The 25,847-nt window shown below is 40.3% G+C and overlaps 2 protein-coding genes across 3 annotated transcripts in view; one reads left to right on the top strand and one right to left on the bottom strand.

The window, feature by feature from the left end:
• Positions 1 to 25,847, top strand: part of Tfb1m (transcription factor B1, mitochondrial) — a 38,547-nt gene that overhangs the window by 5,771 nt on the left and 6,929 nt on the right. Inside the window, exons 3-7 of one of the 2 annotated variants that reach the window (XR_385130.3) lie at positions 6,335 to 6,443; positions 8,778 to 8,929; positions 15,829 to 15,948; positions 22,230 to 22,352; positions 24,132 to 24,279. Coding sequence is in view for 1 of the 2 variants with exons in the window: in NM_146074.3 (NP_666186.1) it covers positions 6,335 to 6,443; positions 8,778 to 8,929; positions 15,829 to 15,948 (381 nt within the window). In the remaining variant the exon portion in view is untranslated. The remainder of the gene's footprint in view (positions 1 to 6,334; positions 6,444 to 8,777; positions 8,930 to 15,828; positions 15,949 to 22,229; positions 22,353 to 24,131; positions 24,280 to 25,847) is intronic. The other variant, NM_146074.3, reaches the window with a different exon arrangement.
• On the bottom strand, positions 18,813 to 19,472 carry Cldn20 (claudin 20). The gene has a single exon (NM_001101560.1). The coding sequence runs from the start codon at positions 19,470 to 19,472 to the stop codon at positions 18,813 to 18,815; it is 660 nt and encodes a 219-aa protein (NP_001095030.1).

The raw sequence follows: 25,847 nt of genomic DNA, 5'->3' as shown, positions 1-25,847 counted from the left end.
GCGTTGTGTCCTTTCCTTTGCTTGCTTTCTTGTGACTGAGGGAATTCTCTATGCCCTGGAGTAAAGAGATTTTATAATGGGTGTCTCAGGAAACTTGAAACCTCAATAGATTTTCTCCCATTGGTGAACTGGAAATAAGATGAGAAATGTCTCTTCTGGCAAGGAGTCTAGATTCTTCTTCAGTTTTTGTTCCATACATTAGTAATTATGATGATAGCTAGTATTTCTGAAGCATTCACCAGTAAGTTCTTTGCTTTCCAGTTTCCTTGACATTGAATTGAGACTTAAAGGAGATACTCAAGTTACTGATCTTGCCACTGTTCTCACACTGACTATGGTAACTAGCATCATTGTGAGAACTTGTTCCTTGCAAGGCCTTGTTTCCCTCTCCCTTTGCCTGTCCCTGACACCTGATTAGCTTCCCTGTAAGGAAGATTTTTATCCTCTTATTTAGCATTATATATGGCTATAGTAATTTTGTATGTACTTTTTAGTTAATGTTGTATGTGTCTTTTTCTCATAATGATTTTTACACATGTGTTTATCAGCAGCTTTCTCTGTTTGTTGCTATAATATTCCACTGTGAATATCTCTGTTTTGTAAATATTAACCTTTTGATGGACTTTCTTAACATTTGCATAGGAAGCTATTTGCATATTATCATGCAACTGTTTTGTAAATGGATGCCTTTATTTTTCTACACTAAAGACCTTTGTTCTGCTTATGGGGTTTTGTCCTAGGTCTCCTTCTCCAGCCCAGGAAGTGTTTTCTGTCCTAGTTTGCTAAGGGATGCTCTTTTCTTTTCTTTTCTTTTCTTTTCTTTTCTTTTCTTTTTTTTCCTTCCCTCTTCTTTTTTTTTTTTTCCTTTCTTTTTCTTTTGCAATCAATGAGCATTGGACTTGGGGGAAGGGGAGGGGAGAAGCTTTTCCTGGGGTTATTGAAATGTTTTTCTTTTTAATGTGTTAATATGGTGAATTGTAATTTTTTTAATGTTAGCCTAACTGTACTGGCTAGTTTTGTGTGTCAACTTGACACAGCTGGAGTTATCACAGAGAAAGGAGCTTCAGTTGAGGCAATGCCTCCATGAGATCCTACTGTAAGGCATTTTCTCAATTAGTGATCAAGGCAGAGGTCCCCTTGTGGGTGGTGCCATCTCTGGGCTGGTAGTCTTGGGTTCTATAAGAGAGCAGGCTGAGCAAGCCAGGGGAAGCAAGCCAGTAATGAACATCCCTCCATGGCCTCTGCATCAGCTCCTGCTTCCTGACCTGCTTGAGTTCCAGTCCCGACTTCCTTTAATGATCAACAGCAATGTGGAAGTGTAAGCTGAATAAACCCTTTCTTCTCCAACTGCTTCTTGGTCATGATGTTTGTGCAGGAATAGAAACCCTGACTAAGACAGCCAACCATATATAAAATCTATAGTAATGCCACATCTCCTTTCTATGATACAGGTCATTTATGTATCCCTATTCATTTTTCTAATTGACCTGCTTACAGATTAGCTGACTTTATTGATCTCTGAAATACAGCTATACTCTCATTGCCTTCTCTGTTTTCGGGGGTGTTGACTTGTGCTTTGGCATCGCCTTTTACCCTGGGTTCATTTGTTGTTTTCTCTGTAGCTACTGTAAGGCAGGCACTGAGGTGTTGACTTGAAGCTTTTTCTGCTCTCATAGATTAATGCTATAAATTTCTTCTTTGTCAGAAAACCACAAATTCTGATGTGTCATGTTTTTTCCTTAATTCTATTAAAAGTAATTTTTATTCCCTTTTCTGTTTGTTTCATCCATTAGCAACTAGAATAATATTTATAATTATTAGAATAATGTTTATAAGGAGTTGGCCAGGGAATACTTTGCTTTACTTTAGAGATACTAGAGTTATAGAAAAATTTCAGAAGAAATTCAAAATGCCCATTTAACCTTTGTTCTCCTTTTGATTGGTAGTTGACTTGTGGGCCATTTAGAAATGTGCCATTTAGTTTGCATTTTTCCATATATTTTTTTATTTTGATTCCATTGTAAAAAAAATACACTTGTGTAGTGTACAATGGCAAATTTATTCAAAATTATTTTATAGTGTATAACACAGAATTAGTATTTTGTATGTACAAATGCCTGAAAATTATTTGTGTGTGTTTACCTGTTGGTTTAAGGAAGGAGAATAGTGTCTAATACTGCACTTAGTGTAAGAAGCTCAAGGATTCTTCTCAACCAATAGGTTATGTGCTTTATTCGTGGAATCTCGAGACACAAAGGATATCATTGACTATGTTAGTGTGGCATTGGGCTTTTTGGGATAGGTGTGGAGGAAAGTTCCAGGGGTTGCAAAAATCAAATGACTGCTGTGCAAATCTGAGATGCCTCTTACTAGCCTTCTCCCTGTTGTTGAAGCTGCTCTAGTTTTGCCTTTCCCTTGCCTACCACGAGAGTCATATTTACCTTTTACCTGTTGGGCAGGAGCCAGTAGATGGATGAATGGACGGATAGTTCCTATAATATCTCCCTTCCTGTGGCTTTATAAAGTGTTAAAGTGTTCCCTTATAAGAAGTCATTTTGACAGGTGGCAGAAAAGTCTGCTTTTAATTATAAAGATAATGAAATTTTGTAATCTTTTTATCTGTAGTGCAGTTTTGGAAAGGAAGATTGCCTTTCTACTAGCTTGGCTACTTTAAATAAACATGTAAGTTATCATAGTACATCATAGGACAGAACTCCTCAAGGAAGCAGATCATTACAGCCATGCCTTAGTCCACGTGAGTCACAGTGTAGAGATGAGTACAGGAGCAGGTCTGTGGTAGCTGCAGAGACCAAATGGAAGGTCATCCTGTAATAAGTGGTTAACACCTCCATAACCCCTGTTCAGTACCTCAGGTCATAAGGGAAACTGCTTCACTTCTGCAAGCTTCTTCCTAGAGGAGTGTGCTTGCCGACACATGATAGTGTGAACACTGTATAAGGAAAGTTACTTAAATCCCACAGTTCTGTGGGATATACCTGTTATTCTTATATACCTGTGACTCTTCTCATGTTTGCTTTAGATTTCTACCTAGCCCTTCTGCTAGTATTTATTCCAGCAGTATTTGGGCTCCATTCCATGACAAATTAGAATGAAGATAACTAATAATTAGCTCACAGAGTGCTGACTGCTCTGAACTCCTTGCCATGCGAAGGTGGCATGAAGCACACCAACGAGCTATCTGATATGGTTCTTTATGTTCTCAAGGGAATTTTCATTTCTGCCTAACTTCCAAGAATTATCTGAGTTCTTTCCTCATCGAATTAAGTTGCCAAAAAGCCACCTAGGGAGATTATAGTTACAGCCCTGGAGAAACACTTTCATGGCTTTGAATTCTCAGAGGAAAGAATGCATCTGCATATGCTACCTGGCCTTAAAGACGTGGTTATCTGGTTATTAAAGGCATGGCCATTATATTGTTTCATGTACCTTTACAAATCCTAGTACAAGAAGAAACATTTTCTCTCTTGGGGACTTGGTATAATTACTTCTAACATGGAGTAAGAATTATATCTGCCATTATGCATGCCGAGAGCTAACAGTTCTGATAGTGTTAGTAGCAGTCATTTTTACATGTACTTCTCCTTTTTATGACTTGGCTTTTTACCTTTTTTAGCCATAGTGAAATCCTTTACTCAAAGCCATTTCACGTTCCATTTTAGAAGAATATATTGAAAATTAACATTAAAACAATAGAACAGCTTGAGAGTAGCTGTGCAAATACTCACTTGTTAGCATGCTGGGCTGTGCTCTGAACCCCTCATGTTGTCTCCAGGTTCTAAAGTGTAACACTCGGGGTTGTTCTGGAAGTGTAATAGTGATACACACACACACACACACACACACACACACACACACACAGTAGTAGGATCTGATGAGAACAGTTTTCCCATATCTCTGGTTGGGTGCAGGGAATCTGTATGTGCTGTTGCTGAGTATTGTTTTAAATGTTTAAAAGGTCGTTTTCTATAATCATGATACCAGTTCAATTGGGTTAGCATATCCCCCAACCCCGTAATTGCCTTAGGCTTCACGCCAGCTCTTTCCTTCTGCCGTGGCCAGTTGAACAAGGGAAGCTGAGGCTACGCAGCTGTCAAGGAGGAAACTGACCGTCTACAATGTAAATTTGGTTTACTTGACTGACTGCTACATCTGAGTGAGAGTCCAAACGAATAGAATAGGAATGCAGCTTTGGATTGGGGAGGGAAGGGAAGAAGACTGCTGTTTTTGTCAGCTTTAGTATGCAGTTGTGTGAGAATATGGAAAACATTAACATTTCAAACAGTTATCAGAACACTTCAATTAATACCAAAGGGGCAAGTTTACATTGTTTTGCTTTATTCCCAATTACTAATTACTTAATTACTTTTTATACATTGACATTGTATAATGAAAGCTCTTCGTTCTGCCTCTTTGTTTTTTGATATGTTAATTTGTTTTGTTTTAATTATGTGAAGCATAATTACAGAAAAAACTTAGCCCTTTCCATTATTGGTAAATGTTATCATTAAATTCACTGTGTATACAGATATCAAACATCCCATAAGAACACTCGCAGTTTAAGTATCTTGAAATTACTGTGTTTTCTAAAACAGATTATCTGATTTAAAATAATTCCTGAGTATATTAATGTCAGGCGTATGCAATTATTTTGACGAAACATATCAAATTAACTGATCAAAATTAAAATGTTCACCCTTTTCCTAATACAGGCATTTCAGATATGTACTTCAAATTATTATTTTTGTATAATCTTGCCTCATTTTTTACTGAGATAAATTCCTGTACCCCACAAATTTTGGGAGCAAACATATACAGTAGTTTTCATCTTCATGAAAAGCTGAATACCGTCTAGTATCCACATACTCTTTTGCTTAGTAAATGCATGTTAAACACCTGCTGTGCACTGCTGTCACTCTTAAGTAGACTCTTAAGGAGGCAAGAAACAGATCTTCCCCCAAAAACACAGTTGTCAGAGAGAAAGAAACCTACAAGTATGCGGCTGCCAGAGCATACTCAGCGCTATCAGGAACTGTGGGCAAGCCACAGTGAGCAAAGGGAAAAGTAATTGTGTTGTCGCCTGGCTCCTTGGGGCTCCTTGCTGCCACAGGATAAACACAGAGGGACATCAGTCCACAAGTCGTGTGCCTTACTTCAGGGTCTCCCCTCCAGCTTTTGTGAGGCCTCTTTCAACCTTCCATCAGTTTTTGAAATGGACAAAAGGAAAGTGTTAGGGGAAATATTTTTATTGACATGAGGGACAAAGAGCAGAGAGAATTCTCCAGGAACTTGTTGGCCATCCCTACTTAGTCCTAGGCTGTCCCTCGGATCTCAGCATGGAAGCAGGGTACTCTGAGCACAGAACTGAGACACTGGAGAGGGTCACAGTTTCCACACAGTCTGCCTCAGCAGTGCTGATGCTCACTGATGGTCAGTCCTACAATTTAAGCAAGAATAGCAAGAAGAAAGGTTTGTAGTGGATGCAGGATTTCACACCCCGTTCGACTCAATCTTGGGGCTCATTTGAACTAAGGCCAGCTTTTAGTATATGATGTTAAGGACTGAAACTAAGTAGAGTACAAAGAAAAGAGGTTTTGTTGTTTAGTTTGGTTTGGTGGAGCTAGGGTAGAACACACAGATTTTCGTATGCTGACAAGTATTCAAACTTAGAGCTAAGTCCCATGTCCTTACTCTTGTCTTTTGTGCTAAGGAAGGCTGAAGGAAAAAGGAAACATGATCAAAACCAGAAATAGGCTGAGAGGTAATGGCTGCGAAGATATGTAAGGTTATTCCTAGGTTGACATGTCTGTGACTCAGGAAAGTAAGGATGCTGTGGACAAGGAGGGTCCCAGCATGTCACATGCCGCCTAGCCTGGCAAGGACTTCCTACCTAGTTTGGGTTTACTCGGAGATTACATTAAAAGAATCTTTTGTGTACATTTAATGTTTACAGGCTTAGTTGAATTAGCCCATTTTCATGCACTTTACTCTGAATCCTCAGTATCTTACAGTAAGGCCTCTTAGTGTTATGATAACTCTTCTAGATAGAAGTCAAAGTTATGGGCAATCCCATGCAGGAACACAAGTCATTCTGACTATCAGAATAAGGACCGCTTAGGAGCTGTGGCAGTATTCTCTACTACCTAACCCTCACTATGTTAGCAGAAACACTGTGGCTTCATTGGCCAGTGCCGTGTCAGTTCATCAGTGCTCACACAGCATTCAACTTTCCCACCCATAAATGCTGGGCAGGGTTAGGATTTTTAGCTTTGCTGTCCTGAAGTTTATGAGCTCATTGTATTGACCTTTTTTATAGATGCTCTCTGATGCAGCACCTGGAAAACTCCGAATTGTTCATGGAGATGTGCTGACATACAAGATAGAAAAGGCTTTTCCAGGCAACATTAGAAGACAGTGGGAAGATGGTAAGTGCCTTTGGTTTGGGAGTAGGTGGTTGGAAAGGTCGTTATTTTGTTTTGTGTGTGTGTGTGTGTGTGTGTGTGTGTGTGTGTGTGTACTTGGTCATTCATGTCACAGATATTTCTATCAGCTATTGCATATCTATTATAATAAGGTGCTTTTGTTCATATATTTCTATTAAAATTGCCTGAACAAAATTAAATGCTATGCATTGTAATTTTTTTCTGCTTTTGTACTTTCTTCCTAAATATGGATTAGTTTTTCTGATTTATATTTGTAAGACAGTCTCACACTGTAACTGAGGGTGGCCCAGAACTCCTCATGTAGCCCAGGCTGCTCTTGAACTTGAGAACCCTCCTGTGTTAGCCTCACAAGTGCTGGCACTGTAGGTGTACACTACCATACCTGGTCGAGCTTTTCCTAATTCTAATATCCTTGTCTTATATCTTCAAGTTTTAGTTTATGTGCAAATACACTTTGTTTTTATGATGCCACACAAACTATTGTTACTATTTTTCAAATGTTGTAAAGCAGGCCACCCACAGTCCTTGACAGTGACTCTGACTAGCCAAGGCACTGTTTCTTCAAGGACAGACATTTACTGGCTACCTGCAGTGTCCAGGTCTTAGGAAATCAGATAATATAGGACATATGGATTACTAACAGAAACTCTCAGAGTAAGTGGAAGAGGGATTTTGACAGATCTAGTCACTCCTGTGTCTCTGGCCTCCCCAGGGTCAAGGCTCCTTCAGAGTAGCTTGTGTTGATAGTCTCTGCCTTCAAACTGACCCTCTGGGCACAGAGCTGCAGTTCTGTCACTGGCTCACAGCCACCTGTCTACATCTGTCATGCAATTGGTTGTCATATATCACTTCAAGACTCCTGTGCACAGGGTTCGAGATTATCAGAAACCACCATTCTCCTCAGTGTTTGGGAACTTATTCTCGCTTTTCTTTGCCAGTGGTTTGGAGGTTTGGTGTTTGTGGTTTTTTGTTTTATTTCTGTTTAACTCCTAGTTTGTTTGAGTCTGAGACTTTCTTTGGGATATCTTCCCATGCAAAGGATTACTCTATCCCTCTAGTTTCATCCCTCTAGTTTTATTTCTCACCTAAATATTTCTCTTTTTTTATTAGATATTTTCTTTATATACATTTCAAGTGCTATCCCGAAAGTTCCCTATACCCTCCACCCGCCCTGCTCCCCTACCCACCCACTCCCACTTCTTGGCCCTGGCGTTCCCCTGTACTGGGGCATATAAAGTTTGCAATACCAAGGGGCCTCTCTTCCCAGTGATGGCCGACTAGGCCATCTTCTGCTACATATGCAGCTAGAGACACGAGCTCCGGGGGTTACTGGTTAGTTCATATTGTTGTTCCACCTCTAGGGTTGCAGACCCCTTCAGCTCCTTGGGTGCTTTCTCTAGCTTCTCCATTGGGGGCCCTGTGTTCCATTTTATAGATGACTGTGAGCATCCACTTCTGTATTTTCCAGGCACTGGCATAGCCTCATATGAGACAGCTATACCAGGGTCCCTTCAGCAAAATCTTGCTGGCATATGCAATAGTGTCTGTGTTTGGTGGCTGATTATGGGATGGATCCCCGGGTCGGGTAGTCTCTGGATAAGTCCATCCTTTCGTCTTAGCTCCAAACTTTGTCTCTGTAACTCCTTTCATGGGTATTTTGTTCCCTATTCTAAGGAGGAATGAAGTATCCACCCATTGGTCTTTCCTCTTCTTGATTTTCTTGTTTTGCAAATTGTATCTTGGGTGTTCTATGTTTCTGGGCTAATATCCACTTATCAGTGAGTGCATATCTAATGACTTCTTTTGTGATTGGGTTACCTCACTAAGGATGATATCCTCCAGATACATCCATTTGTCCAAGAATTTCATAAATCCATTGTTTTTAATAGCTGAGTAGTACGCCATTGTGTAAATATACCACATTTTCTGTGTCCATTCATCTGTTGATCACCTAAATATTTCAATCATTCATTCAAATCTTAGACTGAGCTTGTATCCCCATCCTGGGCATCTGATGATCTGACAGCCCCACGAGTATTTTAAACTCATCATGTCTAAAGAAAATTATTTTTTCTTCAAAAACCTAATTTTGCCAACTTTCATAGAACATTTTCCTCAATAAAAACAAAGCTAATTGTGTGTGGTGGGGAGGTGCATTTAAAGAGAACTGAAAAATACCAAGTTGTGTCTTTTTTTTTTTATTCCTTCCTTTGAGTCTCATAATAGCCAGTTAAATTTATGTTTAATTAAGATCATACTCAGAGTATACTCATGTCCTCATTGTAAATTGTCTTCTCCTCCGTTCCCACCAAACAGATCCTCCAAATGTACACATTATTGGAAATCTACCTTTTAGTGTTTCAACTCCACTGATTATCAAGTGGCTTGAAAATATTTCTCTTAAAGATGGCCCTTTCGTTTATGGCAGAACTAAGATGACGTTAACGTTTCAAAAGGAAGTGGCTGAGGTAAGTCTCTTCTTCTTCTGGACAGTTCATGGTATGACCAGATTCCCAAACAAAGTATTTTCTATGGTAAGGCTTTGCCATTACAAACAGAAAAACCAACAAAAGCGATCCAAAAGTTAAGACATGTAATGAAGATAAACAGACTACTAGATGCTCCCAGTAGAGACTGTGAATTATATTGTCAGCCAACATACGCACATACACCCTACCTACCTCAGTGGTGCCTGCTCATGGCCTGAGTATAATAAGTTTACTAAGTGAATCTCCATGGTGAACTAGGGCAGTTTGTAAGACATGACAGCAAGAGTAAACTTAAGGAAAGGAGCTGCTTCCTACAACCTCACCTCTCTCGGATTGCATCTCCTTTCTGCTCCCTAATACCAAGATAATAAGGACTGAGTTTTGGATTATTCCCTTCTGTGGTCTTCTCATATAGATCTGTGTCTATGCATGCCATATGCTTTAGATTTGTTCACTTAAGCTTTCTTTAAACGTACAGTATGTGTGTGTTTATTGTAAACAACTTAGGATTCACACGTGCTCATTGCTCTATTATATTGCTCTATGTCCTACCCACTCTTTCTGTAATCTGTCCAGTCTCATACCTGAGGACCCAAGATTCGTTTCAGTTCTGTAGTGACATGAACAAAACTGTCATTCATGAAAGTTCTTAGGCACAAGGGCAAGCTTTGGATAAGATATGTGCTCAGAAGTAGAAAGAGCTTCATTCTTGCCGGGTCATTCTAAACTGTTCTGCAGTCATCGGGCCTTTATTGTCCTCCCTGCAGTGTGTACATGAGTTCATTTTGCTCCATAGTTTTACCAGTTCCAGGTAGTACTAGACTTCTATATTTTTATTAATCTAGGAATAATGGTGTTGTCTTAGCTAGGGGTTTACTGCTGTGAACAGACACCATGACCAAGGCAACTCTTGGTTTTTCGAGACAGGGTTTCTCTGTGTAGCCCTGGCTGTCCTGGAACTCACTCTGTAGACCAGACTGGCCTCGAACTCAGAAATCCACCTGCCTCTGCCTGCCAAGTGCGGGGATGAAAGGTGTGTGCCACCACCACCCAGCGATCAAGGCAACTCTTATAAGGACAACATTTAATTGGGGCTGGCTTACAGGTTCAGAGGTTCAGTCCATTATCATCAATGCAGGAACATGGCTGCATCCAGGCAGGAATGGTGCAGGAGGAGCTTCGAGTTCTACATCTTCATCTGAAGGCTGCTAAGACAAGACTGGCTTCCAGGCAACTAGGATGAGGGTCTTAAAGCTCTCACCCACAGGGGGGCACACTTACTCTTACTCTACAAAGCCATATCTCCAGACAGTGCCATTCCGTGGGCTAGGCATACTCAAACCACAGGTGTGTTGTCCTTTTTTTTTTTTTTTGGTTTTTCGAGACAGGGTTTCTCTGCTGGCTGTCCTGGCACTCACTTTGTAGACCAGGCTGGTCTCGAACTCAGAAATCCACCTGCCTCTGCCTCCCGAGTGCTGGGATTAAAGGCGTGCTCCACCACGCCCGGCTTGTACTAATTTTTATCTTTGCAGAATTTTTAAAAAATTGAGCACCATTGTATCTTTGGATCACTTGGGTATTTTACACTGAATTGCTTGCCCTTGCTGATCATTCCGTTGGATCATCTTCTGTTTGCTGGTGTGCAGTTATTACATACTCTCTGTACTAGTCCCTTATTACTGCACTGTACTGCAGGTTTCCTTTCTCTGTGCTTAGATTGTCATCATCGGTTTACAGTGTCTTGGGAATCTGACATTTCCTTTTCTTTTACTTTCTTACTAATGCATATGAACGATACAGAATGACAGGCTTTGTTTCACACATACCTAGACAATGCACTTTGATTCTGTTCACACACAGACGCCCCATTACTCTCTCATCATTCTCCGCCCTCCCTCTAGTCTCCTTTCTTAAAGATCAGACAGTCTCCATTTTTAATTTATGGCTGTTTCATATCTTACTGGAGAAATCGTTTTATGTCTAGAGATCATAAAGGTTTCTTTCTGTTCACTTTTCTATCCATAATTCACTTGGGATTGATTTTTGTGTACAGTAAAAGTAAATTGTGTTTTACTCTTGTTAACATATAGACCTGAGCCCATGTATCATCATGTGTTCTTCACTGGGCTCTTATCAGTAGCACTCTGCAAAAGCCCAGATAAGCATTGCTGTGATTAGAGACACCAGAAAAATGACGAGGTGTCCCAGCTGAGAGGGGAGTCCTCAGGAAGAACCCCTACGTCAGATAGGTCAGTTAAGACTGAATTTGACCAAATACCTGTCATGCTTACATGTATTGAGGAAATAGTTACACACGCTTGGGAAAATCCAAGACTGAATTAGTGATAAATGAATAAAATATCAAGTACAAGTGGGGGTGAAGCAGCGAAAGGTAATACTGGGAAGGTGGAGGGTACAGCTGAGTGACTAGGATATAATGTCTGGTTATACCACAGTGCTAGATTGTTCTCTTCTGCTGATGGATTATTGGTTGTTCTTGAACAACACACTAGAAATCCAAAGCATTGCGTTCTCTTATCTTTGAGGAAAGAGAGGGGAGCAGAGGCATAAGTAGTGGAGTCATGTTTTCAGTGACTCAGCTGCAGCTGTGGTTTTAATGACAGTGTTGTTTTGACTTCACCATAGGCATTATTTTTCAACAAAGGTTTAGTTAAGTTTTTGCATGAATATAGAGTTTATATCAACTTTATAATTTATGGGATGCATTAGAAGTATGGGCAATACCAGTTCTTTTGATGGGCTGTCACATTTTTGCAGGAGAAAGTTTCAAGGGAAGGCTGTGGACTAGTATTGTCTAACCCAATCGTGAGCGTAGTATTCTATATTGTAGCCACAGAATATGTTTTATCTCAGCTTTGTTGTGAATTATATATAAGACAGAATCAAATAAGCACCTTCCTCTAACTCTCTCCTCTAGGACTACAGGATTCTACCTGGGCACATTAAAGGGCATTAAGTGGCGTTACAGCTGGAGGCCGACTGTGTAGCAGTAGTTGAGAGCATAGCACATCTCATCTAATGGTCTCTGTATAGTTAAGACTGGCTTGCCTGCTTTATTGTCTTCCTTGGGTTGTACAGTGCTCAAATTTGATCCCAGCTCATCTGGTTCCAGTAGAGCCATGAAATTCAAGTTCTCCATTTTGCTGGCCCTGTGGGGTTTTCAAGTGGGTCCAGCATCATCTTCTGTCTTCTACCCTTCCCAGGAGACTTTGTCTGGTCATGCTTACATTCCTAGTAGGGAAGATGTCACTCCTCTATTAATGACAGGCAGTTCATTGTCTCTGGTTGGAGACTGTAGCTTCTCAACTACAAGTATACTTTTCCTACCTTCAGTTATAGATGACTAACAGAAACAGACAAAAGGAAAGGAAGTACTGTCCTTGGGAATCTTTCATGCCTTGTTTTCTAATCCTTAGAGCGACTTTTAAAACATAAGGGTTCATAGTTCCCTTCTACTAAAAAATTAACTCATTTGTTCTCCTGGCTTTTATTGTGAAAGGTCACCTATTGGTGGACTTTTGTGTTCATAGCTTTATCTGTGCTATGTCTAACACAAAAAATGGTAATACATATTAAATGGTTAATAGGCCATTAACATCTGAGGGTAGCTTTTAGTGTAAAGTCTTTGCAGACTTTCTGGGCTGTGACTTGAGTTTTTGTTCAGTGGATTAGCAGTTCTGAGTGCTGCTGTATGCTAAAATAAAATCTAAGGCTCATATTTTCATCTCCACAACCTGGTATATTTGCTATGGAGATTGACTAAGTCTAGATTATGATTTAGAACACCCCCTCTCTGACTGTACAGAGTGCTTCATTCTCAGAGTAAAATATATTTAACTATGCTTTAAGTCAAATTAAAATAATTCCACCCCTTTCAAGTTGAATTTTTAGTTAAAGTATTTTTTAAATTCTTTTGAATTCATCATTGGAAGCATATATTTCAGATGTAAAGTAGCATATTAGCAATGTCTTGAGAAGGAAATCCAGGATAGCCAATTCTTGGGTTCCTTTTTAAGGTTCATGGTTATATTCTTGCTGGATTTTAGTTTTAAAAATCTGCTTTATCACTGGGTACAGTGAATTGTGCCTGTAGTCCCAACACTTCGGGGGCTAAAGCAAGAGTATTTATTTGAAAATATGTACATCTCTTTTATATTATACCGAAGAGCATTTTCTGTGTCTTACATGCTATAGTAACTCATTATCTTGACTCAGTTTCCTAATAATGTCTCCTTTCCCAGTGCACATTAGCAGATGGTTAAGATGGAGAGTTGGTAAAGGGGCACTGAGATGAGGTGGCCTGGATGTCAAGGGAGAAGCTGAGATCTCCAGACACATCTTAGGGGATTCCTCTGCTTCTCATCCAAAACCTGTTCTTTTGATTCTGTTTCAATATTTTTATGTATGTACATGTTTTACCTGTATGCATGTATATGTACCACAACCATGCCTGGTGCCCAAGGGCCCCATTGGATCCCCTGATCCTGGAGTGCTCTTTCTTAATCACTGAGCCATCTCTTCAACACTCCCGAATCTGCTTTAGTCTTACTTAAGGCAAAGCTCTAAAAAGCCAGATTGTATGATTTCTCATGCCCAGAACGGGTTAGAGCAGCAGCAGAAAGAGCTGTTAGATTAGGTGATAAGTCAGGGGAGTAAGAGGGAGAAAGCCACACAGCCGCTGCTCTGAAAGCGCCGATGATGTTCTAGCACACATGTGCTACCGTGCGCCTGGCTGCAGATGTTTCTACTCATTACTGGGATTTGTGACCTAGGTCCTAAAGAGCTAACTGGAGTCTTGGAATGTCCTCAGAGGTCAAGGACACAGAAAGACGATCCATTTAGAAAGATGAGGGATCTTTGTACCTATTACTCTCAGTCTTACCCAATTTTAATATGTATTCCACCACCTCCACCAAAACCAAATGCCACGTGTAGATTTGGAGCCCACCTTCCCTGTGGAACTTTTAACCATGTTAAAAGTGGTACTTATGATGCCCACACATGGCCTGTTTGTATATTGTAGGTGTATATGTCGGCACACACAGAAACCCTAAGGTTTGTATGTAAGCATCATCGGATCATGCTTGGTTTTGCCATTTTACAGTCTATACTCTGTTGGAGGGTGTAACCTCTGCTAGTAATCTCTGTTACTCACTTTAATGGCTACTTCATATTTTGTTGGCAAAACTATTAGCCATTCATGTTAGTGGAATTATAATGTTCCACTTCTGGGATAATATATAGATTCTTGTGTAAGTATATATACTGTAAAACTTTAGCTTTTATTGCCAGATTACCATCTAACATGCTTATATAGCAATTTCTTCCCTTTCCACTCTCACTGCTGTGCATTGAATCCCTGTAGCTTCTAAAACTTTTCATCAATGACTAGTTATGTTTAATATTCCTCTTGGATGTGAAATTATAGACTTTTGTGGTTTTAATTTACACATCTCTGATTTATTGTAAGTGTAACATAGTTAATGGTTATAAATCATTTATTTGCTCTGTAATGATTTGCCTTATCAATATACTGGTTGTTTTGAAATGTCTAGTCTATAAGCATCACATTTGTACTATGAACATTAATGCTTTGGCCTTCTAAATACATTCTAAATCTACGACATATCTTGAGAGTGTTTTAATTGAACTCAAAATAATTTTAACAGAAAAATATATTCATCTTTTGTAGCTTCTGGCTTTGCATTTTTAAGATATTCTTCTCTACTTTGGAGTCATAGGTATTACTTGCAAAAGACTTAAATTTTGTTTTTCATTCACCATTAATTCATTTACAGTTTGTTTTTTGTTATGGTACAAATTGGCACATCTGATTTTCTCCTACAAATGCTTTAATTATGCCTATATCAGGATGAATGGTCTGTCCTTTTGTTAAGACAGTCACATCTCTCATGTATCAGACACCCACATGTGCTTGGGTCTCTGTCTAAGGGTTGGCCTATTGGTCTGTCTATGCTCGCAGCAATGCTGTCTTCATTTTCATGTCTAAGGTAGGCTGAAGCTCCCATGAGCACTGATATTTTCTAGGAGTGTCTTGGCTATTCTTTTTGTTTGTTTGTTTGGTTGGTTGGTTTTTTTGAGTCAGGGTTTGTCTGTGTATCCCTGGCTGTCCTGGAACTCACTCTGTAGACCAGGCTGGCCTCGAACTCAGAAATCCACCTGCCTCTGCCTCCCAAGTGCTGGGATTAAAGGCGTGTGCCACCACCGCCTGGTGGCTATTCTTAATACTATATAATTTTTATCTGAAGTTTAATTTTACATATATAGAGAAATTGAAGTTCTTTTTAAATATCTAGTTGGAATTTTCATGCAAATTGCATTTTATCAATTTGTTATGTACTTAATTTGTTTCAAAATAAGTGATTGGTTAAAGGAAAAAGTCCTAATTTTTTGCATAAATTATTTGTCACAAACAGCCTGTATTTCAAAGGTTCTTAAATATTCAAGGCTTTATTTTATTTAAGGAAATATCTGTAAAATTACCTTTATAATTCTTGGTTATTTGCTCATTTTTTCATAAAATGTTTATTGATAGTTTCTATATGACTTTCTGTTATAGAATAGTGGCTTGAAACTCTCCAACAGTCACTAGTACTTTGCCTTTGTGATTTTTTTTTCAGTGATGCATGATGTAACTGACACTTCTACAGTATGTCACAGTTAATGTTTATTCCCTAAGACTACATGTTTTATGTCACATAGCATGGAAATATGTGTGTGTATATATAAAAAAATAAATATTTTGTCTTTAAAAATGAGCATCAAGTTTTGGTTCTGTTCTTTCTAGTTAGATGAGATTAACTCTTTGCTAAAACTTATCTTTTGGCCTTTTGTAGAGACTTGTAGCCACTACAGGAAGCAAACAGCACAGTCGCCTTTCCATTATGGCCCAGTACCTCTGCAATGTTGAACACCTCTTTACAATCCCAGGAAAAGCTTTTGTTCCCAAACCAAAAGTAAGTATTTGCTTCTTTATCTTCGTATGAGTGTGAGTTGTTGTAGTGTTTGTCCACTGAAGATACTTGGTATTGAAAATTATCTCTAAGATCTAAAATTTTATATACAGACTCTCTACCACAGTTGTTTTCTTTCTACTCCTCTTGAATAAGGACTGCAAAAAAATCACATCCTTTTTGTTTTTAGTTACTGGTGTGTGTGTGGAGGGCAGGGGCACGTGTTAGGATATATACATCCCACGTGTGAATGTGAACATCAAAGGACAGCTTGGTAGAGTGGCGTTGCTCCTTCTACCTTTCAGTGGGTTTCGATCTCAGGTTGCCAGGCTTGTGTCTTCCCTACTGCCGTGTCTCTCCAGCCCCACCACAGTTTCTTACTTGAAGAGCTCTTAGGCCACCTGTTCTCTTCTCCTAGGTCAGGTGGTAAAGTGTCAGGGTTTGGATGGTAGTGGCAGTCACCATCACTGTCATTATCACTGCCTTCTACTCTAAAGTATCCTACTACTGGAAGTTAAGTTACATGGTCACCACAGCCAGTCCTTGAGAAAATAGGGAAATAGTTAGTTTTGTGGTTTTTGAGAGAACTCTCTAAGTGACATCTACTAGACATTTATTTAATGTGAACATTTTTGGCAACAGTTTTTAGCTGGTGCATATTTTAGCAAAACCCACTGATAAGTTTTTAAAGAATATAAACCCTGCACCATCAGCACAACTGGGACCAAGTTTCCACTAACAAAACAGTGCATAAATCATATCCCAGATCACAGCTGTGCGTTTGTATGCATACACACACACACACACACACACACACACACACACACACACACATGTATGCATGCATGGTCAGTAGATAAATGTTAACAATGATTTTAGAAAATAGTTTGGCTTTTATATTGGTAATAAGTTAGAGCGTAATTTGTTAAAACTTCCTAACTACTGTTCTACTATTATTTTGGAGCCAGACCATCTTTTTTTTGCAAGGTTTGTCCTGTGCATTGTTAGCAGCACCTCTGACCTCTTCGTACTGGATTGCAGTACCATTGTCTCGGTTGTGACACCCCAGGTCTTCAGGCATTCTGTGTGTGCTCTGTGCTAAATTCACCCCATTGAAAGCCGGCAGAGAGGAATCAAAGCTGCCTGTGCCTGGACTGCCCCTGCATAGCGTTTCTATCAGTTTGCTCCCTGCTCACTTCAGCTCCCGTCCAGAAAGAATTGACCTTTATTTGGTATAAATCGTCTGCTGCTTGAGAGTGTCAAACATTCCTCTGTCTAGTTAAGAAGAAAGTATTTGAGATAAATAAAATATTACCTGGACTATATTAAATGACATTTTAACATAGGACTCTGGGCTACATAGCCTGCCTAAATACTGATACATTAAGTAAAATGAATGAACACTATGGGGACCAAAGCAGTTCTGTCACATCACTTGCCTATAGATATTCTTTATTAGAAGTCTTTTTAACATAACATTTTCTTTCTTTAGAAAGTACTTGGCCACCTACAAGGAAATATATTTTAAATGATCATTTAAATTTGTACTGAAACAGCCTCCTGTGTTCTCACAGGAAGCGGCGCCTTTTTATTTTTGCTGTCCTATTCTAGCATGACTATTGCAGAGCTTGAAAATCCACTAAGTAAATGGAGTTAAAGTACTTTAGTCTATTTTCTGTATACACACTTCTAAGTTATTAATGTGTAGACTTTTATCTTTAGCAGTTCCATTATGAGCTATTAATAAGCATAAACTAGCAAATAGATTACTAGAAAAACTGCAATGTTTCTTTGCAGCTATGAAAAGTCCAAATCTTTGTTAGAATATTTGAATTACATGTCATAATTTATATGCATATTTAAAAAACATTCCTTTAAAACTTAATTTACTTGTATTAACTGAAGATGCTCATTTATAAGAGAACAGCAGTGTTTTTGTTAACTTGAATGAATTTTGAGGAAAAAAATACAACTTAAAGGTGACTAAGCTGAGCATAGTGGAGTATGTGTGTAAGCCCAGCACACAGGAGGGAGGCATGTGGCTTATCCGGTAAGACCCAGTCTCAAACACAAGGGACTTACTCAAATAGTGACAAATGTGAGCCATTGGGATGGGATGAATCCAAAGAGTTGGGGAAATGAATGTAATCGTTTTCTGGATGCAGAAGAGGGGTCAGTGCTCAGGTAATTTGAAGCAAGCAGGGCTCTTATTACTCAGCTGGTACTTTAAAAGTGCTATATTTTAGTTTGTGTTTATATTGGATTTTTTGTGCTGCAGTAGCATCTACCAGTTTATTAATTCAATCTAATCTTAATTTGCATATATTATAACACATGAAAATTTGGAATGGAAGTTGGGTCTATGGCTGGATGGCTTGGGTGATATCTGCATGAGTTCTGTTTCTCTTTCCTGGGGTCTCCTCACATCCTGTGGCTTTAAAACAGCAGAATATTCAGACATTGCCCACTAGGGGGCAAAAGTAGGCGATATTCCTGATCAGCACTAAAGGATGTTGATCAAGAACATTTTTATACTTTGCAATTAAAAAAAAGTAATGTAAAAGATATATTAAAAAGTTATCTTTAAAAGTAAACTAATACTGTCATCCATCACTTTATTAGTCTAGTCAGGCCCTCTTTCAGTTACATACTTTAAATAAAACATGAATGCAATAATGGGAAAATAAACGCAAGACAGTAGATATAATTGTATGTGATCGTTTGTTGGCATTTTAAAGTACCTCACAATTTTTTAATATTTTATATTCTCTTAAAGGAAATTAAGCATACATGTGGTTTTTCTCTTCATTCTAATACATTTTGAGCAGGCTCTCAGAGGCCTCACTACCTGTTCATCCCACAGCTCTTTACATGTAATCCTTCAAGTTATGTGCTCGCCTGTTCTTTGGCTGCCAGGTAGTGGAAAGTTTCTGCTTGGGAGGGTAGATCCATGGTTCTTGGTTCTTCTGTATATAAGAAGTGCAGAAAATAACACCAGAGATAAGTAGTAGCATCGCCGAAATAAACCCAATGTACAGGGCTCCTCCAGGTTCATATTTGTGGCTTTCCGGAATGGTCAGATCCAGAAAGTTCGCTATGATCTCCTTGGTGTACCACACTGTTGGGATTAAACCAGAGATCCCTGCAGTGATGAAGCAGACTCCTCCAGCAAAGGAAATTTTACTCTTGGTGTGTGTGTCTCCTCCTAAGTGAGTGCAGTTCATTCCTGCTATCGAAGTACAAATCCCCCAAGCAGACAGAACACAGGCCAGGACCATGGTGGCCCTCGCAGTCTGCACATGGACGGGGAGCGACAGAATGGAGTATTTTAGAGTGCAGCTAAACATCCCAGTGCTGTACCACGTGCAGTCCACCCACAACCCCTGCACCTGGACAACAGCAGTTACAATGTTGGGTCCTGCGTATGCATTAACCTTCCAGTTTGGCAGCAGAGTGGCAGCGAGTACTCCAGACACCCCAGACACGGCCAGGATGAAAGCAAGGAGCTGGAGACCTGCCGAGGCCATGATGTTACTCTTCTGTTCTCCTAGAAGATCTCAGTGGGTAATTGTGGTGTGTGGTCAGATCTGTAGCTATTTCTGTGCAGCTGAGACCCACATAACAAAAGCTATGGAGAGAAGCAAAATTAGGATTGGGGGTGAAGGAAGAATAAGAAAACAAAAAGACTTCACAGGGGAGCCAGGGCACACTGACTAGCATCCTTGCTGCCTGCATGCACAGACATGCACAGAGTGGGAGAGGAGGCTGCGGGCTCATGGTGGACTTGGGGGCTAGCAATCTGCTGAGGGAGCATCACAAGCAGTGCTTGGTTTGTGGTGTGAGTAGAGTCATCCACGGAAGACCCTAAGTGCGCTGAAAATGTCTGCCAAGTAGACATACTCAGGTTAGACACTTCAGATTGCAGCTGTAAACTCTGATGGAGAATTTTGTTAGCATTGTAAACCACATTAAATAGTTTTAAATCATAAGGAACAACCTCAAATCTACCTCCTCCAAATAATTTATAAATATTAGCAAAGGTAACTGAAAAAAGGTTTGAATTAAATCTTTATTCAGCACATACCATGTGTGAGGCTTAAGGAAAATAGAAGGAATTCAAGTTCAGCACAGCCCTTCTGTGGGTTAGCTAGCATTTGTTCCTGGTACTAGCTTACAAAAATGTAAGATCCTTTTTCCTTACCAGTCGAATGCTTCCCAGTCACAATCCAGGGCAAGTGTTCAGAATTACAACTCTAATTCCCTGAATGACTCAGAAACAGGGCCAGAAATAGCCACATTGTTGCCATAGGGAAAATCATAAGATCCCCCTGCCCCTTGTTTTACTTTGTAGCTGGCTTTTAAAAGGCAAAAGTACTTCCTAATCTCCATCTTCACATTCCTGGTCCACCATTGTGCACTCCATCTGATAGTATTTACTACTCTCTCTGGACTGCTGCAACACTGGTGTTTTATAAACTGCTGTGACTGTTGTGATTCTTACACACACTTCAACCCAAAGAGCCTGGAGGTGAATCTTGGTTTATGTCATGTCTCTGGACTTGAGCATCCGTCCAGAAAGTGAGACGTTTGGATTTTTCTTTTCCTTCCTTGAAGTGAGTGAATTAACGTTTTTAGGATCCCAGAGCTGCAGGAAACCTTAGGAAGTCTAGAGTGTGATTGGTTACATCGGTGGACTCAGGTGGAAGCGCCCACACCACAGTCTTCGCTGCTCGGCTGCCTTGCAGCTCGCTCCTGTCTGCTCCTCCCTCCTCTCTTCCTCTGTCCTGACAGAGGCACCTGCCTGCTCCTTCCCTCTCCAGGAAAGCCAAGGCCTGTGTGGGTAACAGATAGGACAAATGGTTTGGCTTTCCTTCTTGCCAAGAGGCTGGTGTGTGGCTTTTGTTAAATACTTAGAGTAACACTAATCCAGGCCTATGTGGAAGTACAAACCTGCCATAGATAGCTGTGTCTCTTAAGACACCAGGTCTTACGATGCTGGATTGAGTTCTGATTTTTTTGGTTTTTTGTTTTTTTGGTTTTTTTTGTTTGTTTGTTTTGTTTTTGGTTTTGGTGGTTTTTCGAGACAGGGTTTCTCTGTGTAGCTCTGGCTGTCCTGGAACACAGTTTGTAGACCAGGCTGGCCTCAAACTCAGAAATCTGCCTGCCTCTGCCTCCCAAGTGCTGGGAGTAAAGGCGTGTGCCCCCACGCCCAGCCGAGTTCTGTTTTGTCAGCCCATGATTTTAAGGAATTACATTCTTGAGTCAGCCGTGTACCAGCTTGATGATCTTGGGACTTAATCTGCAGGGGGCGAGCAGTTTAGTTCTTTTGTTCCCCAGATGTCCCAGCTATAACCAAAACAGAAGGAAAGTTAAGAGCCTGCAGGGAGGAGCAAGCTCGTGTATCTACAGTTCTTACCAGCTCTTGTGAGTTCAGGCGTCAGTCTGTGAAACTGCCTCACAGACTTATTTCCAGCCCAGGAGGCTCCAGTAGTTGGGATCAGTGTCAACACTGCCTGAAGATCATCTTGCTGTTTGCCTGATGGAATAACTTACATGTTGATCTATCTATATCCACCTTTACTATTAGAACTCTCTTTCAATCAAACAATACATTTCCTAAATGTATAAGTACATTTTGGTGTCGTAGAGATCAGTAAGAAGTCAGTTGTCAAAATTAGCAAGTCCGGGCAGCAATTAATTGCAGTCAGGCAAAAGCAAGTAAATATTAAGACATTGCATCTCTAGTTAGCACAGGACTTGGTTCGTGCACAGGGTGTCTGGACTTCACATCCTTCTTGTGCATAGAGAATTATGAAAGAAAGAAAGAAAGAAAGTTGTGTAAAAAGGTTGAGGCTCACGTCCTGCTGCAGGTGCACAGGTGCCCTGCACCCTGTAGCATTGAGGCTTTCCTCACCAGCCACCTGTGCCCTCATGTCACTCTGCTGGGGGACAAGACACAGTTCAGCAATTGTGCTAACAGCAGTGGTGAGGAGATAAAAAAGCGAGGGGGCCTCAGGTGGGACCTTGAGTCTTGAGAACACTTATATTTCCAGAACACATCACATTGAGAACAGAACCTTAAAATATGTCCAATTTATGAACAACTTGCCAAAAGGAAGTCTGTAGATTAGTTTTCAAAATTTAAAGCTAATTTTTCCACAAAAGACTCATTCATACCAAAAGTATTTAAAACAGATACATAACTTCTAATTCAAATGAAGCAATCCCCAGAGGTCTGTACTTAGCTGTCTGAACAATCTAGACACTTCCATACCTTTTTCCAGTAGCCCTTACAGTCTAGACTCCGCTCTGCATTGACTCCTGATGTCCTCAGTGTCTGATACAGAGGAGCCACACGTAGGAGGCTGGGTCTGAGAGTCTGAATGCTGCCTGTGAAGTCTCGACAAGTAAGTGTGAAAATATCAAATACAGAGCTCTTAGAAATGAGAGGTGAAAACTGCTGATGGTGCTGGAAGATAAATACCAGGTTCTCCCTCTCCCTCTCCCTCTCCCTCTCCCCCTCCCCCTCCCCCTCCCTCTCCCTCTCCCCCCCTCTGTCTCTCCCTCTCCCTCTTCCTCCCTCTCTCTCTCTCCCTCCCTCTCTCTCTCACGGGTTTAGAGCTGTGGGAGAATTAAACAGGGAGGAAGGGAAGGGAGGGAGTTGTTGTTACAACAGAATTTGTTAAAACCTAAAAGCTGAAAATGCTTTTGTGTTGCTGTATAAAGAGGAGAGCTTATGTAGGTGCTCACAAAAAGGCCTTGTCATTTAATATTATGTTTTAGTCACAGTTATAATTTAGTTTTGCATTTTTGTCAGTGTTGGAAGATACAATTTTATGTTCTCGGTTAAAGAAGCCATAGGAAATATTTTTAACTGGACTGCTTTGCAAATGATAGTTGAGACTATCACTTTAACTTTTTATCCTGTTGCTGTTACCTTGTGTGAAAGAAACTGAGACTCCAAAAACTTAACTTTTAAAGACCACTTAGAAGGAATTTTTCTTTAAAATTTTTAGTTAATAAAGTCTAGCAACAGCTTTTGACTAAAATATGGTCCACCTTATCTTTATAGTTTTACTTTTACAAATTATAAAATACAGCCACTGGGTAGAAAAATTTTTTGATTAGATTTTTAATTTTACAACATTTTTTTTGAAAATAGTTTTCCCCTTCCTTAACTCTTCCCAGACGCTTCCCGCTTCCCCAGCAACCCAAATCCACACCCTTTCTCTCTTTCTTTAGAATTCAAACATTATCTACAAAAGGTAATAATGATAATAAAATAACATAAAAATAAGCCAGGCAGTTGTAGCACACACCTTTAATGCCAGCACTCAGGAGGCAGAGGCAGGCAGAACTCTTTAGTTTGAGGCCAGCTTGGTCTACAGAGTGAGTTCCAGGACAGCCAGGGCTACACAGAGAAACCCTGTCTCAGAAAACCGATGGTGGTGGTGGTGGTGATGATGATACACATCAGAATAGGATAGAACAAATAGAAAAGACAAAAAGCACAAGAAAGAGACACTAAGACGTGTCAGAGGTTAGTATTAGAAAGCAGTTAATAGTCCATGTTTGTAATGTCTGGATTTTCCTAGTGTTTTGTGTTTTCAGCTCAAGCTTTTGCAACTTTGGCATTACTATTTTTCTCCTTTAGACATTGAATGTCTGACTTTTTAAAAGCTGTAATGCCCTTTAATAAAGATACGTAAAGGATTCTAGAGCTGTATGCTGGGGTAGAGTTTACTTGTGTGCACTATGGTGCCAGCACTGTTATTACTGTTGCTTCAGAAGCAGCCTGGCAGCTGCCTTCAGGGTTTGTTTGGCTGCATACCAGGCCTATTAAAATAAAGACAGCCTTTAGCTAGCAGATGAGCGGTAGACGGGCTGACCACCTCTGGGTTCTGACAACCTGCTGAATGAAACCTAAGTTGGGGCATAGTTAGAAATGTAGTGAGACATCATAACTTTACCATTATCAACTGGTGGTATGGATATTAAAGCGGAGTCTTTGAAGTTCATAGACTGTTGTAGATAAATCTTATCGCCCTTAGCTGAAGGCCTGCGTGGTGACCTCCTAAGTTGTGCTTTATCTGCTGATAGGCAAAACTGTTCCCTTACTTTCCCCAAATGCACTCTCCATTTGTCAACTCTCAAACCCTAAATGGCATCCTTGTTTCTGTACACAGCATGCATTCATTCAGCCAGCTGCTTTGTTTCTGCCTTTAAAGTGGCTCAGAGCCTCTCCTGCTTTGCTGTGCCTCAGCAGTATAGCAGTTCAGCCCTGCCATGGGGAAGACTTCTGTCCACCTCATCATAGCAAGGCTCCTGAGCCAGGTATGATCTTGGTTTGTGGTGGGTCTAAGAAGTATTAGATTAAAAAAAAATCATCATTGTTTTTAAATATATAAAATGTTAGTTAATTTATAGATTGCTTTTGAATGATCAAAAAGTAATCATTTCTAAACAGGACTAGGATTTCCCAAGTTATTTTGCGTTATGGTTTGTATAAGCTCGGCCCAGAGAGTGGCCCTGCTGGAGTAGGTGTGGCCTTGTTGGAATAGGTGTGCCACTGTGTGCATAGGCTTTAAGACCCTAATCCTAGCAGCCTGGAAGCCAGTCTTGTCTTAGCAGCCTTCAAATGAAAATGTAGAACTCTCAGTTCTGCCTGCACCATGCCTGCCTAGATGCTGCCATGCTCCCACCTTAAAGATAATAGACTGAACCTCTGAACCTGTAAGGCAACCCCAATTAAATCTTGTCCTTATAAGAGTTGCCTTGGTCATGGTGTCTGTTCACAGCAGTAAATCCCTAACTAAGACATTTTGGAATCCTTTCGTGTGACATCTTTAATAATATCCACCTTTTATGAACTGAACTGCTTAGGCTAGGTTCTGGTTAAGGCACTGTAACACTTAATTTGCAGACAGCATTTGAGGTAAAAGGAATCTATATTTTGCTGATAAGAAAACCCAGTTAGAGCTAAGTGACTTAGCTGTGTTAGAAAGAACTAAGTTGCAGGAATGGAAAGAAGGCGCAGCACAGTGCAGCTTCTGAAGCTACACATACTCTGAACACCACTTCAGAAAAGGTGTGTGCATCTCTCTACTGCTTCATGCTTCACCTCCAACCCTTAACTGCCTGCTCACTGCAAAGTCTACTATGGGTAAAACAGTTCCAGCTATTTTCATTTTCCTTATTTAAGAAAAACGTGTGAGATTGTGTGGTGTTGATTAGTGATGGATATTAGCCTAGCTAATATCAGTGGCTTCTCTTTGTGAATCAGTCTCTGAAGTATTTTATAAACAACCTCCATAGAACCAGCGGCATATCAAGCCTTTGGTTTTTCTTCTATTCTCTCATCACCTGATCCTAATAACCAATGACAGCTTCAGAGAATGGCAAGGTGTCAGCCCTAGGAGAGGAAATCCGAGGATCCCCTAGGATGGAGGGCCACTACCGAGGCCACGGAGGTTATCAGAAAATTTGTTTATGGTGGGGTTGTGGATAACACAGTACTTTGGCAAGAGGGCTTGGAAGCTGCATCTCTGGGAGGCTGCTAGAACAGAAGAAACAAAACCCAACTAAATAAACGACAGCAGGTGTGCTGTGCAGGAAAGAGATTCCAGAAAAGAGGTGCTCATGAGGTCACAGACATGACTGAGTATGTACAGTGTAGTCAAGGCCATTTTCAGTCTCTTAAGAAAGCAAGTAGCACCTTTGCTTACAGCCTAAAGTAACGTTAGGAAGAAGGCAGGCTTATTACGGAAGAGGAAGCAGGTCAACTGATCTCGCTAGGAGGTCTCTGAGGGAACAGTTTAAGGTTGAAGTCCTATGGGAGGAGGAAGCTGGGGGTGCTTATAGTTTCTGTACACACTGAGTTTAGCTAAAGGAAGGTCAGTCAT

This window comes from Mus musculus, chromosome 17, assembly GCF_000001635.26.
Source record: "Mus musculus strain C57BL/6J chromosome 17, GRCm38.p6 C57BL/6J".
Taxonomy (NCBI): Eukaryota; Metazoa; Chordata; class Mammalia; order Rodentia; family Muridae; genus Mus; species Mus musculus.
This window is presented reverse-complemented; position numbering and strand designations above follow the sequence as displayed.